The 16,871-nt window shown below is 36.1% G+C and overlaps 1 protein-coding gene across 1 annotated transcript in view; it reads right to left on the minus strand.

Annotated features, from left to right (window-relative positions):
• LOC122346854 (zinc finger CCCH domain-containing protein 3-like) overlaps positions 1–16,871 on the minus strand; it is a 28,475-nt gene that overhangs the window by 10,859 nt on the left and 745 nt on the right. The window contains exons 2-6 of the mRNA XM_043241713.1: positions 14,904–15,042; positions 4,393–4,538; positions 2,969–3,041; positions 2,710–2,868; positions 2,552–2,621 (exon numbers count right to left, since the gene is read on the minus strand). Coding sequence (XP_043097648.1) covers positions 2,552–2,621; positions 2,710–2,868; positions 2,969–3,041; positions 4,393–4,538; positions 14,904–15,042 — 587 coding nt within the window. The remainder of the gene's footprint in view (positions 1–2,551; positions 2,622–2,709; positions 2,869–2,968; positions 3,042–4,392; positions 4,539–14,903; positions 15,043–16,871) is intronic.

The raw sequence follows: 16,871 nt of genomic DNA on the forward strand, positions 1-16,871 counted from the left end.
TACCCCTACTGCAAAATGGTCATGTGTACGATAATTAATCGAATGCATGCTAAGTTCAATGCTTTCTCATTTGACGATCATGAAGAATTGCTAAACAGCTGTGAAAACTATGTAGTATGATAAATTTATTTTCATTACATTTTTAACTTTTCTATTATATATAAAAAAAAATATATATATATATATATATATACTATATGTTTTATTTTATTATTATTTTATATGCTGCTATAGAAATAATATGTAATAATAAATGGGGAGCAAATGTCTAGAATGCTAATATATTTCCTTACTTCCAAATCATGTAAGACAGTAAGCCAAACATTAAAAACACAACAATTCTACTATATGCATAATATATTGATTTTCATGTATTTACTTGCTGCGGTCTGACCTTAACAGATGCAATGAAAAACATGTTTTTTTATGTCAAAGAAGGCAGAGCCCCAATAGTATTTTGAAGGTGATGAAAGTTCAGTTTTAGGAAAGTTCACTCTGGCAAGCCATTTTAAATTCCTAAAACAAGGCCTGATTTTCATTGAAATTATTATATTTAGTTAAACCAGATTCCCACTTTGCACGACCACCAGATAATTCTTCCTCTTAGACTTATTTCAGTCAATTGCAAGTGGTTGTAGTGTGATCTGAAGCTGAATCATTTAAGTCACTATGAATCGGATAGACCAATTCTGAAAAACTTTGACTCAAAGAATCATTTGCCCATAAATCACACCACTTTGACTCGCAAGCAAGCTTAACTTTACATAAGAGCCACATTAGCAAATATAGCTACTACACTGTTTAAAAATTCTTATATTAGTATAGAGTATTTACTGGCTTTTAAGGCATATTCTTACATTATTAAGTATAGTTTAGAAAAACTAATATTTCAGTTTCCGCATTCCAAACTTAGCAAAGCCCAGTGGGCTATGTTATTTTTTTTTCTGCAAAATAGCAAATACTGATTATGACATATATTTAAGATAATGGATAGTTGCACGAGATTCATAAATATGAGTAAATATTTGATTATTGTAATTTTATATAATGATCCCCCCCTTTATGATGGCTGCCATATTGAGCCTAATATTACTCACTTTATCTCAGCAACCCTGCAATTATCAGATATTTTTTTGCTAACTTGCCCAGAACTTCAATGCATTTTGTAACCAAAGTATCCGACAACAGTTCTGCACATATTTCTATAATGGCATCGAAAACTAAACGGGTTAACAAGGTGAGGAGGCAGACTTTGAGACCCAAGAATTATGACTATGAAAAATATGACAGTGCACATATGTGTGTGTCTGTCTGAGAGGGGTAGGTAAGTAACGAATCGTAATGTTCACTTCGGGAGAATCTGGACTATATGATGGGTCACATGTTGCGTCAATACTGATCCTATCTCCACCTGTCTCCATGACGGCAATGCTAAGCGAACCTCAGTAATAGCAACTCTGGAATCTAGTGGGATTGCCACAGATATTGAGACACACCATCATAACCTGAGAGAGGAAGCTAAGAACCTGACATAGTATCTTTAATTATCACCCCACAGGCCATCAAGGCCTGACAGTAACCTGATACTACCACATACGGCCAGTCATGACTTATGCTAAGATTCTTATGGCTTTATGCATAAATCCAACTGTCAATACTGTCCTACAAAGATAAAATACAGTCTTAATACAGTAGCTGCACATTTTATGTTTGAGTTAGGACCGCAATTGTTTCATTTAGTTTATGATATGCCCTCTGACAAAGAAGAATTTAGTCAAAGACATACTTAGCGATTCATTATATTAAAACTTAAAAACTAAACTTTGAAGAAGCATTTTGCATGGAGTTTCTAAACATGCGCTAATGGTTGTTTTTTTGCAATGTCCTTAATGTTGTCCATTTTTTGAACAAGAATGCTTTATTATTTATTAGAATGCTTTTATTAGAATGCTTGGTCCCATGTTATATTAAGCGTCCTACTTGCGTAGTAACTAAATGTGCATATAGTATGTAACCACAGTCTACCAAGTACACATTGGTGTATATATACACTGTATATACAGGTATAATGTTACAACTACACATACTTAACAACTCACTGAATGGTATGTATGTGTTAGTGACGTTTGACATACGTTGTGATGTTACACAGTAGTGGCCTTTTCGGCTTTACAAATTGTTGTTGGTGTCCAGAATGTTACACTTTATATTAAGTGGACACTTCCTGAGAAGTTACAAAGTAAGTACACTATTATTACAATGGTCCAGCAACTGCAGCTCCAACGCTTTAAACTTTACATGTCCCCAAACATATCACCCCTGGATCAAACTGTTCCAATTACTCTTATACATGTACAAGATGTAGTTATGTTAGTCCAGTTAGTGAGTGTAAAGTAGTTAGAGAAATTCTACAGCTGTAGATACTCTGTAGATACTCTCTAGTTAAGTACACAGGTATTAGGGACACTTAATATAGAGTGGGATCGAATACTTAAATCAAGTCATTTTATGCTTTGAAGAAAGTACCTTTAAAAGGGCCCCTAAAACGTACCTTCTCTTTGGCTACTTTATGCGAGAAAGGACAAGTCCCATCTGTCTGTTTGCATGTGCCTCGGAGAAACCTGCCAACCAATCAAGATTTTAATTTGAAGCCGGCTTAGAAATTGTTAAATGTTTTGTATAATGTGAGAGTGTGCAGATACTCCGTACCTGGTGCAGACGGCCACTTTGTCAGGGTCATGGATGTAGGGACAGGCATCACCATGGTTGCACTTGCCGAAACGGTTATAGTACATGCAGTACTGCTTGGCCTTCTGTTTCTTCTGTCGGGCCTGTCGTATTATAGCTAAACTCTTCTGCACAGCACGACTGATACGTAGGAAAAAAAATGTTCACAAAAACAGTAAACAAATTAAAAGTCATATGTTACGTACTGTTATGCTATGAAACAACCTATTATAAAACTAACCTGGCTACGTAACGTGTGGCTGATGTTCTTCCCTGGTTACCAGCCGAGGAAGCATATGGATTGTACCATTCTCCTATAGCATGGAAAGAAAAAGAATCTTGAATCATGAATTGTATCACCGCTATGGAAGAGTATGACTCCATCAAACACAAAAGGGGGTAAATAACAATGGAAATTTAACAGACAAAACTCATATTTTTCCAAGTCTGATGATTTTTTTTCATTATGGTTTTGTAATACTTTTATAGTGTTTGTATGGCATTTTTGGTACTTTATATCCACTTGTCACTTTCAATCTATGTGAATAGAAAAAAAATGCATGAGCATTACTAAATCTGTTTTTTGTTTTAATGAAAAAAAAATAAATAAATTATATATATATATATATATATATATATATATATATATATATTTATTGTGTGTGTGTGTATGTGTGTGTGTGTGTGTGTTTTTAATTGGTTTGGGGAGCTGAACTAAGGTGAAGCAATAATAACCTAATTATTGTTGGATGAACTATTCCTTTTTAAAAAAATAAAGCAGCTCTAGCAAATATAAAGTAAAATATTATTTCTTTGTGAAAGTAATGTAGAGTGTATAGCTTCAAGTGAGCTGTAGGCCAGTGCTTGTTTGTTCCTCCTGTCTCATCCCAGCTTGTGCACAAGCAAATTTATTTTTAACAAGCCAGACTAATAGCATGTAATTAAGGTCATCACGTTCATTGGTAGTGACGGAGGCCAGCAAGTACAACTAAGACAAGATACCATGCTGTTTATTTATATGTCTAGGTCCATCAACTACAGCCAAATGGCAATCTCTGAGAGAAGTGATGCTGCATACTCTATGCTGCACTGAGTGATGAACAAGTGGGCCAGGCGCAGGTGCGGATCAGTGCATGTGAGAAATATTTCGCTGATTTATGTGGGATTCAATTGTGAAGTCTATGTGAAAAAGTGAATGAGGGAATGAGTCTGTGTCTATTAACTGTACTGGACTTGAGTGTGGTGAGACTACAGTTTGTTGAGGAGATCATAAATTGAGGAAATGTGTTTGTGTGAAGTTATCCCAGAGCAGAAGCCGTCTTTAATTTGCTGACTAGGCTTTGGAGTTTAATCTAGGCCATTCACCATCTCTCTCGTTCTCTCTGTGTCTCTCTCTCAACCTGTAGCTAGTGACAGATGACAGCTTTATTATTTCAGAAGGCGACCTGTGGCCCCCTTTTCCTCTCTCGCTGAATGGGTTGATAATCGGGACTGTGTTCTCATAGACAACCGATATATACTGACCCAGTAAAACCTACAAAATCAAACACTGCCATATTCATACCAAACAAAAAGTGTTCTAAATACAAATGAATTTAAGCATTTCAAATTCATTTTTGCAGAAATAAATATTGCTAACTCAAGCAATGATCTCACAATGGTTACCTAGTCTGCTGTTAGGTGTGCAGGTGGTTTGAGTGCGAGAGAGCTTGTTGGCTGAGACTCTGTACAATGCTCCACCGATCCATCTCATGCTTCGACCCCTCCACTGCCTTTCTGAAGCTGTCCTTAGTCGATTCTGCAGGAGGATTCTGAATTAAAAAAAAAAAAAAAAAAGAAACAAAAACAAATTATTGCAACATTTAAACACCAATTATAATCCAATTCATATCCAATCAAATCTTAACCAATGAACTCATTTTATTTTATTTACTATATTATATATAAATATAGGTCCAACTCATTGGCTACAAATCAGTATAAGCTGACAATTATTTTGAAATTAGTCAACGTTTTCTTCTTTGTCTGTCATGAGTTTTTGTGTTGCGCACACACACACACACACACACACACACACACACACACACACACACACACTTTAGCACCATTTTGGAAAATATCTACTGGATGCAAACAGTGTCATAATGGTGTGAATTATTCTCAAAATGGTGTTGAGTACAAGTGAATTAATTGTTTAATAAATGTTATTTTTATTTTCTTTGCGTACGAAAAATATCTGCCTTCTTTAAGAAACTTACTTCAGATGTGTTTAGTGCGCATCATGCCCCATCATTTCTGATTAATAGCAGGCACACCTTCTTTCCTCTCTTACTGTCCCTTCTTCAACACCCCTTTCTAATCTCATCCTCACCTTCCCAAATGTACCCATACTCTCACGCTCTCTCTATCTCCCTCTCTTTCTCCTGGCTCCTGTGTCACAGCACTCTGGTAAATTGATCCTTTAATGGAGGGGACGGCCGTGTGGAAATGGAGAGAATTGAAAAGAGGAGGAAATCATTGAGATAATTGCCAGGGCATGAGGCCAGAGCAGAGAGACTGCCCCAAACATACTCTTTGATGCTCCCTCTTCCTCTTAAGCATTCTCACACACACACGCACACACACACACACACACACACAAGGACACATCTCTTACGTTCTCATTTATTAGAAAATGTACGTGCAAAATAGACAGAATGCACTTAAATGCTTAAAACCATATAAATGTTAATTTCTTCTAAAAATAACTGAACGTGTATTTTCTTGCACAATAAAAATTCAATAAGACATATTCACTGCTACTCATGGAGAACAAGAATTCCATTAATGCTACCTGCTTATTATCATACTCGACATTATAGACTCAATGCCATAAAGCATATCCACCTTTCAAAGTATATATTTAAGACTGATTGTGGGGGAAGTTGTGTGTGAAGGTGTGTTTGAGAGTGTAAGTGTAGCTGCTCTGTATTAGGAGACATGAACTTTAGTACAAAACGTTTCAAGAGCCCAACAACCGTCACACTCAACATCAAATCTCACTTTAATACAGAGCTTCAACTACACAATCTATTGCCTCGGCCAATATGTCCAACCCCAGCCCACACATACAGCACAGCATCAACATTGAGCCTGAGCACTCCTACACACACAGAAAGTAACACAGGCTTCTATACAAACACAAACTAATAACCACAAGGCCCCATTAACTGCCATATAATAGCACTCTTAATAGAAGAAAAATATAAATAACCTCTTAATACTACTAATTAGATTTTGTGTTATATAAATTAATCAATAATAAAAAAAACAACAACTTCCACATAAGTGAAAATCATGTTATTGTGTAATGCAGCAAGATGGTTTAGGAACCAATGTATGTAAACCTATGGGATGTTTGCATGTTTTACAGTGTGTCAGGCAATGAGTCTGATGGTTTAATAATTGCTGATTAATAATTTACCAAACCAACTTTCATAACAAACCATGATTTGACATATTGGTTGACAAGTATTTTGACCAATTCTCATTGTGCTTTGTTGCTTATTAGCATGCATATTCTGTACAAGCATATTGTACATCCTTAATCCTCTATATAAAAACTTAACAACTACCTTACTAATTCTTAAAATGCAGTAATTAGGAGTACACTGAGAGAAAAGTATAGTTAATAGTAAGAACTGTACCTTAAATTAAAGTGCAACCTATGTTTCATTCAATCTAGTGAGATGAGAAGCCAAAATTTTATATTTTACAGGGATAATTCACCCAAATATAAAAATTACCACCAATTATTCACAATTGTGTTTCTCTAAAACCCTTAAGACTTTTGAAACACAGATGAAGACAACTGCCATTCCGGTCATTTAACCCATTCCATCAAAACTTTGCACAACAAAAGCAACTTGACTTGACTAATACAGCTAAGCTCCTGTTTATCCCATTTGAGAACAGAATTTTTTGGGTGAACTAACAAAATGAAAGAAAAGATCAGTAGATTCTTCAGTTTTACTGCGACTACAACAACTTCCCAGAGAAGACCGACCTGTAGTGCATCTACATGCAAAGTTGTGGCAAACATATGTCACTTTATACATCTGCTCACAGGTGCAACGTCTCAGGTGGCAGCAGCCATGGGAGCCATAATGAGGCATAATGGGAGAACAGTTGCTGCCCTCACTGCACTTAGCTAAACAGGCACCCAAGAGCCTCGCATGGAGGGCCCCTAATGCAGCCACGACATGGACATGGAACATGTGAGGCAGTTAACTTGGATCTCACGAACCACGTGTGACAAATGGATAAAATATATGAAGCCTACACTACGAAGCAGAGTACATGTAATAGCATGCAAATGTTCTACCACTGGGTTATGTCTAAGAATAAGCGAGAGGAAAGCTGTAAACACAAGATGCCTTGCGACCTCTTGGGTCTCTCGTTTTAACTCTAGAAAACATGGAAATAAAAGTAAGACAGAAAGCAGAGACGAGAGCTCCATTATCCTTAGAGCTCCGGCGAATGCGTCCTTGGCCAGCAAACACTGATACCTTATCTTCAGCCAACCGGCACTCTTTAAATCACAGGTCGCCACGATATACGTACTTTTAGTTGCTGTTCTGGTATCAGTTATGTTTGCTTTTCTTGTTACTGCAGTAACTCAGGCTGGAAGGCGTAAGAGCTGATCCGATATCAGGCAGAGGGAAACGGCAGTGCTAATACGTGGAGTCTGGAGGGACATATCACGTCGTCCCATGCTGTCGCGAATGGCAGTGGAATTATTTTATAGGACACACGATGGAGTTTGTATTTTCTTAAAGTGGACATGAATTTGCATTTAGGGCTCTGTTGCAGGACATGTTTATAAAAGGTCTTTGTGCTCTTCCTGAGGGTCTGTTGGGGGATATGAGAGAGGAGAAGTTTTCACTGGAATCATTCGGATGAAACTTTGAGCACAAGTGCACTATAAAAAAAAAAACCTACTAAACAAAAACCTTACACATTTTAAAGGAGATGATAATACTAAGAATCAATAATAAATATGTTTTATTTGGGAAAGAAAGAAAAGAAAGTCTACATAAAAAGACAACACAGAATTCCTGCAAAATGTTTATGATCAGTTTAACAGTTTACTTGCGAACAAAGAATTTTAAGTGGATTCCCAAGCATTCACTGTAGCATGAAAAAATTATATGGTTATGGTAACTGTTTGATGACTTTGATTGTTGGAGCTCTGTGTTTTAGATAATTTTTTTGAATTGTGGTTGTTTTATGATGTTAAGAGATCACCGTTCTAGAGGTTTGTATTTGTAGTTATAACTTTCTAAAATATCTTTGCTTTAATATCAAAAATATAATTGTTCTCTTTAAATATTAACTATCTTATAAACATATATACATTATGCATGTGCTTCTATGTGAGCGTAAAAATGAACACTGTAGCTAATCACAGTCATATTTGCTGAGCATGTGAACAGGATAACCAATCAGCTGTGTTTAAAGGCCCGTTCACACCAAGCACTATAATGATAAAGGTACAGTTCTAAAAATTATTGGTCCACACCACAACGATAACTATAAAGGCACAGAGAAGCGTTATAGTTGGAATTATTTTCAGATTTTTTCCAGCTGGTAAACGATAGAAACATTGGCAGCCAATCAGGATCCAATCCAGTTCTCTGCCATGAGCTGGAGAAATGAAAGCGGCAGAGCTGAGAATAAACAGACGATATTGTTTCTGGTGTTGACGCTGATATCATTATCTTTATGGTTATCTTTATTGCTCGTGCATATGCATGAGCAGACACCATTTTTGAGAAATTTAAATTTTTTACATTTTACAAAGGACTGGTATTGCAGGGCTGTAATTTTGACAAAACTAAGATATATACACTATACTTTTTAAGACAAGTGTACTATACACAAAAATTGCCCTAAAATGTTCATTTATGACATCAAAAGTTATTTTCTGCACAAGAAATTCCTATTTAAATTGATAAACGATATTGTGAATGTTTTAAAAATGTAATTTTTTTTTGTTTTCTTAGTTATATTGCGCTTATGTTAAGTATGCTCGAAATGCAAATGCAAAGAAGTACTGAATATGCTGATGATTATCCATCCCTCGAGGGGCTGGAGCGAATCTGTGTTTTTTATCTCTTTAATTCATTCTGTCAAAATAAACGCTTTTACAGCAAACATCTCTGAGGCATCATGATTTTTATCACTCCCACTAGACACAAATCTCTTTTTTTGCTAGTATGTGGCATATTTAGGGGGCACGGTAAGCAACCATCAGCAAGGATGAGAACGGGGGACTTACACCTGTGTCAAGACAAAAACACATCAGTGCTGGTGCATGTGATGGTCAGGGAAGAATGCATATGCCAGACAAACAATTAGTAAGAGTTAAAACCCCCTAATCGTTAAAAGAAACAAAAGTTCTACTCAGAAAAGTTTGCCCCAGTCTGACTGCTTCGATCGTAAACTAATGCATTCTCCACATAGTGCGCATGTATATATGTGTTTCTGTGTGTTTACGACCGCAGAGACGGCGCGGAGAATGAAGGAGGCGAATCAGCACTCCGGCAGGGTGATTAACGATGTGACTTTTGTTTGGTGGCGAGAGGAGGTCACAGGCCGCTTGCGGGCATTCACAATAATCTTTTGTCTTGTCTGTTGTTTTACCCAGAAAAGCATTAGTAAACTCATCACACAGAAGAATGAAGCGAAAGAGTTACCTTGGGAAATGAGCTAGCTGGTTTCACTTAACCAGTTTTCCTTGTGTAAATGAGTTTTGCTTGTAACAAAGTAGATAATGAAGGAAACTTAAGTGATAAGACAATTAGAGAGGGAAAACATTTAAAATATGGGGGCAAGCAAGTGGGCAAAAGATGAAAAACAATGAATGGGGAAAGTTGAGAGGACAGATAGGCATGAAATTAAATTAGACACATGTCATAGTGGTGGGAAATGACCACTTGCCACCAGTCAAATGTTATGTTATACATAACCATTTTTTTTTTTTTTTTTGCAGTGGCATGTATTTTCGATAATTAGACATATGTGTATGTATATGTGTATATATGTGTGTGTGTGTATTTTATATGTATTATAAATAAATAAATAATAACATAACCATATAAAATAATACCTGTTAATAACACCTGAACTAATGGCTCTACCTTGTCCTTCAGCATTCTCATTTCACCTCTCTTGTTCCTCCTGTTCTCCCTTGTGCTCCCCTCCCTTCTCTCCCAGGATGGGTGGATGAGATGAATGGAGAGGTGGTGAAGAGGGGAGCAGTGCTGCAGCATATCCTGTGCTGATCAATACAAGAGCACTAAACCTGATGAGGGCCACGCGGGCCGCTCCACCCACACAGAGAGAGTGCATGACCCATGCGATGTGAGGTGAATGACCAAAAGAAAATAAAAGGTGAAGATCATGATTGTTTTTTTGTTGTTTCTCAGACATGAACAGTGTTAGAGTTCAAGGAAACAGATGCAAGAAATCTGGATTCATATTCAGTACTACCAGAGTAAATGTATGAATGTGTGTCCTAAAATAAAAGCTAGAGTGAAAAAATAATCAATAATATAATTTATGGCTGTTTGATTAGAAGTCTATTGCTCAGTTTCTGTGTATTATAATTAAAAAACATTATTTATATATATATATATATATATATATATATATATATATATATATATATATAACTAACTTATATATAGCATAATAATATAACAACAAATTCATTTTGAGTTTTTGAGTTTATTTTGGAGCCAATTAAACAAATAATATTATCAAGTATTTCTTTGTGCTTCGTATTAACTAATAAGAAAATGAAATGACATTGCCAATATTATATGAAGAATCATTACTATTAACAATATCAATATTAATAAAACGAGTATTATAACTGTGATTGAGATATATTATGATGATGATGATTATTATGATTATGATTATTATTATTATTATTATTGTGTGTAGTGTGTGGATTGTATATTATTTAAATGTTTATTTTAATTGGTTTAAATTATATCAAATTAATTATAAATAATGTAGAAATAATTACAATAGAAATATTCCTTTTACTTAATTGAATGCAGCCAGGGTGATAGATTTTATTATGTATTTTAATACATAGCTTTGCTAATACTACGGAGTTATGACTTAATAGTACTTATATTGAAAATATTATTAAAATTATTATTAATACACAAAATGAATATGATAACATTCCGTCATATTTATGATGATAAAAAATATTAAACATAAAAATATTTTTACTGCAAAGGTTATTAATTTAAATAATAAATAATAATAATATAACATAATATAATATAAAATAATAAATGATTATTAATATCAATATAAACAATTTTAAAATATCAAGGAATAACAGATGATAAGTAAAAAAAGGAGTGGTCTGGCGAGAGTCAAAAAGAACAAAAATAAAAACAAACTCTACATTCCCGATAATAAATGAGAAAATCTAGAAAAGAAAGAAACAAAAAACGGAGAAACACGCAGTAGGAGGAGAGCAGATTTGTATCGTGTATGCATTGTATGTGTGTCTTGCTGGTTTATTGTAATTTATGCCCAGGCGTCCATGCTTTACGGCTTTCTTAATTCAACTCCTGCTACTATTAATGTAGTTAATGTTGAGATTATATCTATTTTCTGGTGGCTGCGAGAGTTTGCGAACCTTTCCTCACCACGGTCCCCTCGAACACTCAATCACCAGACACAGGCGCACTGCTGACTACACACTCCCACCGCTCCAGCTCGCTGCGCCGGACGCCGGGTCACTGCACGGAAGGGTGAGGGGCTAAAGAGCCCCGCGTCTGTCTGCTCAAGTGTGAGACGGAGAGGGGCTCTGCGCTTCTTCTGCTTGAGCTCTTGGGTGGTGGACTGTGATCGGCCATCTGTGTGTGTTTCCTAACTAACCAATATGAAGATGTGGCATTATTGAGCATTACTCCATTCTTTACTGTACCAATTGGCTTGCTCACAGGTTCGATTCCCAAGAAGTGCATGCACTGGAAAAAAGCATATCTTGAATGCAAAGTCGCCAGATAAAAGCTTAAATGTAATGTCTGCCAAATGTGTAAATATAATAAGATGTGGCAGATGGCCATACTCTAAAATACTCAAAAAATAAGCAGCACCAACAAATGAACAAATGAAAGAAAGAGATGGATCGTTAAAAATCTTCTCTTATCTCCTCTCCCCCCACGCTATCTCTCACTCTTTCTCATTTCCCTCTCTCTTGTAATATTTCACAATGCGTCACAGAGGTTCAAATTGAAAATCCCTTGATGAATCAATATTTATTGCAGGCAGCTAAATGAATGGCGGTAAGTCACCACAGCTCAAAGGCAGTCTGAAGCCAAGCACGCGTCTCACAAAATCTGCATTACACAAATGAAGCCCCACAAACACACACTCGCTTACCCATTAAAAATCAGAGAGCACTGCCCTAGCAAATCTAAATTACATGAATCAAGCATCCTCGACCTGCGCATAAACTTGCAAAAAATCAGTACCACTTTAGATGACTATGCCCATGTTGCATATTCAATATTTTAGTTGGTGACAAATTATATTTGAGATTTTAGGGCAAAATCTGGATGTGTGCAGTGTACAGTGTATTTTTTAATCGCCTTTTAGAGAAAGAATACACAATCATTTGTACATTTGAAAATAAATTAAACTGAATCTAGTCCTCAAGAGTCAAAATTTTATTTCCAAAAGTACAAATGTTGAAAGATAGACTACTTCTGGAAATGTGTTTTTATGGGGGTATAAAAGTCTGCTTTCATGATAATTACTAATGTAGTATAAAATAGACATGTACATACATCTATCAACCTATTTATATACAATTAATATATGTATTCATTATATATATGTATTCATTACATATAAGACAGTAAGACAAATAGTTTACAGATGAAGTTGAAAAGAGCTGGAAACTCAACTTTACACGTATAGCACGAATCTAACCAAACTATACATAAACAGTGTTGAATACTTGTGTGCAGGCCACTGAGGTCAAAATGTCAGCATCTCTTCAGTAATGGGACCAGATGAGAGTCTGACCTGTAGGCCTGTTAATCATCTATTCCAAGAGCAGCTGTTACATGTCTGTCGACTAAAATGTTCACAACCGCAATGTGATGACTACATACACCAGCGGTTTTACTAAATCAGGCATAGCATTATGTTTCCTTGCCATGTAAAAGGAAACAAAAACATACGTTTCCTATATAAAAATATGCATATATACATATCTTCATGATTCTCTCTAAGCAAACATGTCCATCCTAGAAGAGGACAGTGTGCAGAGGTTTTGCTAGGCTAAGATGAACACATGATGAACTTATCCTCAAGAAACCACTATTGGCTCATATGATATGAACAGGGATAACTAACTATAGATTTAAAACCAATGGACATAAACAGACGGCTCCCCCAACTTCCTCTCTCTCCACTAAAGTTACGGCTGCTTAAGCAGCCAATCAGATAGTCAGAGTGATATCATGGGCTGAACCCACTTGAAAGATCCAAAAAAAGAAGTGATTTTAAGCAGCGTTATCCACTCAAAGCAGTATAAAGCAATCCTCACTAGGCAGAAAAGATCAGAAAGACAGTAGAAGAGAGCAAGAGAGATAAAAGAGAAGGTTATTTTGTTTAATGTGGAACCCTTCTTAACATAACACCTATAATCCACTCTCTTTTTTTATACATGGCTAAGCCAGGCCCACACAGCAGGGGGATTTATGAAGATCATTTTAACTCTGTAGATAAGAGGGGGAATAAAAAATTTACACCCATACGCATGAGTGCTTCATTTACACCCTTAAGTGAATAGGATTTCTCAGTGGCCTCCTATCAGACTAAAGCTAATGCCAGATACAGCAGTGAACCCTCTTCCTTCTCTCTGTCTTTCTATATGCATTAGAATGTGAGCAGCTTTCCAACTATATGTAGATTCTGTGTGAACAGAACCACTGGAAGACAACCACCTCTGTATTGTGCAACAGCCATTCTCTTTTATACACAAACTGCTAGACTGCACATACCGGGAGAAAAAAAAAGTAGTTTTTCATTTCAATCTGAACCTCTCTCTTGCATTAACTCAGTTTTATCAACATTGACTGGTGCATGTATGCTAGGCCACGACTTTAACAGGAAGATCTTGTTAACCATCACTGAAGCATAAATACAACCTTTTGTTGGTATGTTTTGCATATCTTAAGATGATTCAATGTTATGTTGATACTATTTCACATCATAGCATTCATGCATCTATATTAATGTGTATAGATCTTTAATCATTGTGCCCATGTCTTGCATATGCAAAGTGATCTAATGAGAATTTGCATGTATTTTAAGTAAAATGTATGTTTTCACAGACTGAAACATGCAATACTGAAATATTTATAGCATCTAAACATATACTGCTTGTTTAAATGTTTTAAATGTCCAAATAGTAAATTTCAGCATCCAAAACTTACAAACATACAAAAATGTCGATTTTGTCTTTGTAAACATTGCTTACTAATACTTAAACAATGAGACCAGTGTTCATGTGACAGCGTTCTAAAAACACTGTACTCAATTCAAAAGTACAACTTATTCTCATTCCATGTGTCTCAAGGTTTTAAATGCAAAAACAAGGTGTGTGTGAATTGCTTGTTACCCTTACAAAAAATCCATTTCAAGGCACCATTAAAAGCTGTGTCAGTGACTACCCTCATGTTCACGTAAGCATGTGGGCCATCCCCTAGAACATCTTTATGGTGTAATATTATGCTTCTAGTAATAGATTACCATGACGAGTGGCACCTTCTCCATGTCATTATCAGTGGTGATGAGGCAGTTAGTTATGGTTCTATGTGGCGTTATTAAGGGCCAGGCGGTTATTTAATGTTTTATTAGGCACTGAGACACTGATAAAAACACTGAATGTCAACAGAGAGGTTTTAATCAGGCTGGTAATTGGTTGTGCGGGGTAAGATTGTGAGCAGGATGCACGCACACATGCAAATGCACAATTTATGATAGAATAAAGCAATTGAAATTAGCTTTGTTGAGATGGAGACAAACAGGAAGTGGATTAACTGCTGGTTATTTCCACCTAAACTAGAAAAGCACCCATCACTTACCTGGCAGAATGCACTCTCTTGACCCTGTAGGAAAGAGTTGGGTTGTGGTGGATTGTATGGGCTCTGCGTGTGTCAATCTTGTAGCGTGTTTTGATGACCCTATGGGATGCGGGCTTATGTGTGGCGGAGATAGGGTCACCTGGAACACACAAATCACGAGTGAGATTGTGGTTGACCGTCCTTCGCTGATCAATAAAGCTTAATCACCTAATGATGCCTGCTTGAGTTATAACCAAGTCATTAGTTGGTTTGCATAAACTCTAGAGATAGATACTGTGTTACTGTTTCACAGTACACACACACACACACACACACACACACACACACACACACACACACACACACAAATCATCTAGCACTTTTACACTTAGTAAAAAATCTGTTTTGTATCTTGCATTTGCAAAATAGACAATGGTGTTTACATAAATTACACTGTTGATGGGATTTTTTTTTCCATCATTTTGACAGATTCAAAAATATTTTGTGGTTTTAGTGATTCAATCACAGTGTGTCATGGTACAGCCATAACTTATTCATGGTTAAGTGATAGCAGGTGGCGAGTTGTCACTTTGAAAACTCATGATATTAATGCCAGGTCTAAAGGGAACCATTGCTAGACAAGAAAATACAGCACTAAACACAGAGGGTGTCATCCAAACTGGCTCTGTGAGGTCTGAGTCTTCCTACTCCACAGGACACACGCATTTAGACATACACCCACTGGCGCACACAAACTCTTCCTCTGGCAGGTGCGCTCCTTAATAAGCTGCACATGGAAAAATGACTGAATAACAAAGGCTGAATTTTTATCAGCCTAATAAATCATATCGTCTCTACCCCAGCCTTCTTCGCTCTCCCCTCCCAAATTATTCGCCTGTCATTTCACAGATCCATCAGAGAGGCGGAGGAAAGGATGTGCGGGAGAAAAATAGATGTAACTTTATTACATTTTTTTTTTTTTACTTTCTGTATTCATTTATCCATCATGTTGCTTTATGAGTGGCTGGGCTGAAGTGACATGCATGCATGCGGGCTGAAAGTAAAAGATGGACTCGGCATGGCGGCTTTCGCTCGTTGCCGCTGTACAGCAGAGCTAAAAACCCCAAAGATTTATTCCCAGCAGCTACAATTTAGCATACTGGAGCAAATGACGGAGAATGGAGTGCCAGATCAGAAAATCAGAGAGAGGGTTAGTGGAGAGAAAATGCAGAGCAGAAAAGCTTTGGCTGGAAGTTTTAATAAACCATACACAGCGGTTTATGAAAAGGTTGTATTTGTAAGCATATGGTAGTTCTGTTTGTATAGGCGTGCGATCTGGCAGAGTAAATTCTCAGTTATTGCTTCTCTGGCATCCTCAGCCATAATCCTCAATTTGTGACAGACAAAGAAAAGGAAAAAAAAATGAGTAATTGCAAAAAAGAAATGAAGGAAGGAAAAAAAATGACAGGAATGAATAAATAAATTAGGAAAGGAAAGAATAGAAGGAAGGAAAATACAAACAAAAGTGAAGCAGAAGGGAAGGAATAAAAAAATGTCATGAATGAATGAATACATGGGGAATGGAAAAATTTTATAAAAGAAGAAAGAAAGGAGAGAAAATACAAACAAACGTGAATTAAAATAGAAGGAGGCCATGAATGAATAAATGCATGAAGGAAGAAAAAAAACAACAAATAAAACTAAAGTATGAGGTAAAGAAAGAAAGAAAGAAAAATACAAACAAAAGGAATAAAAAAGGATATGAATGAATGATTGAGGAAAAGAAAAATTAAAGGAAGAAAACTGAAGTAGGAAAAAAAAGAAAGAAAAGACAGAAAAAAATGAGAAAAGTACATGGAAGCAAGCAGTGTTTGCTTTGTATCGCCTCTCCCTGAATTTATTTGAGCTATTCTTTCAGAATTTTTGACTAATGGTTATTCCATAATGTTATAAAAGAAACTCACATTTCCTGTCGCAATAGAAAACCTT

The sequence above is a fragment of the Puntigrus tetrazona genome, chromosome 6, assembly GCF_018831695.1.
Source record: "Puntigrus tetrazona isolate hp1 chromosome 6, ASM1883169v1, whole genome shotgun sequence".
In the NCBI taxonomy this organism is placed as follows: Eukaryota; Metazoa; Chordata; class Actinopteri; order Cypriniformes; family Cyprinidae; genus Puntigrus; species Puntigrus tetrazona.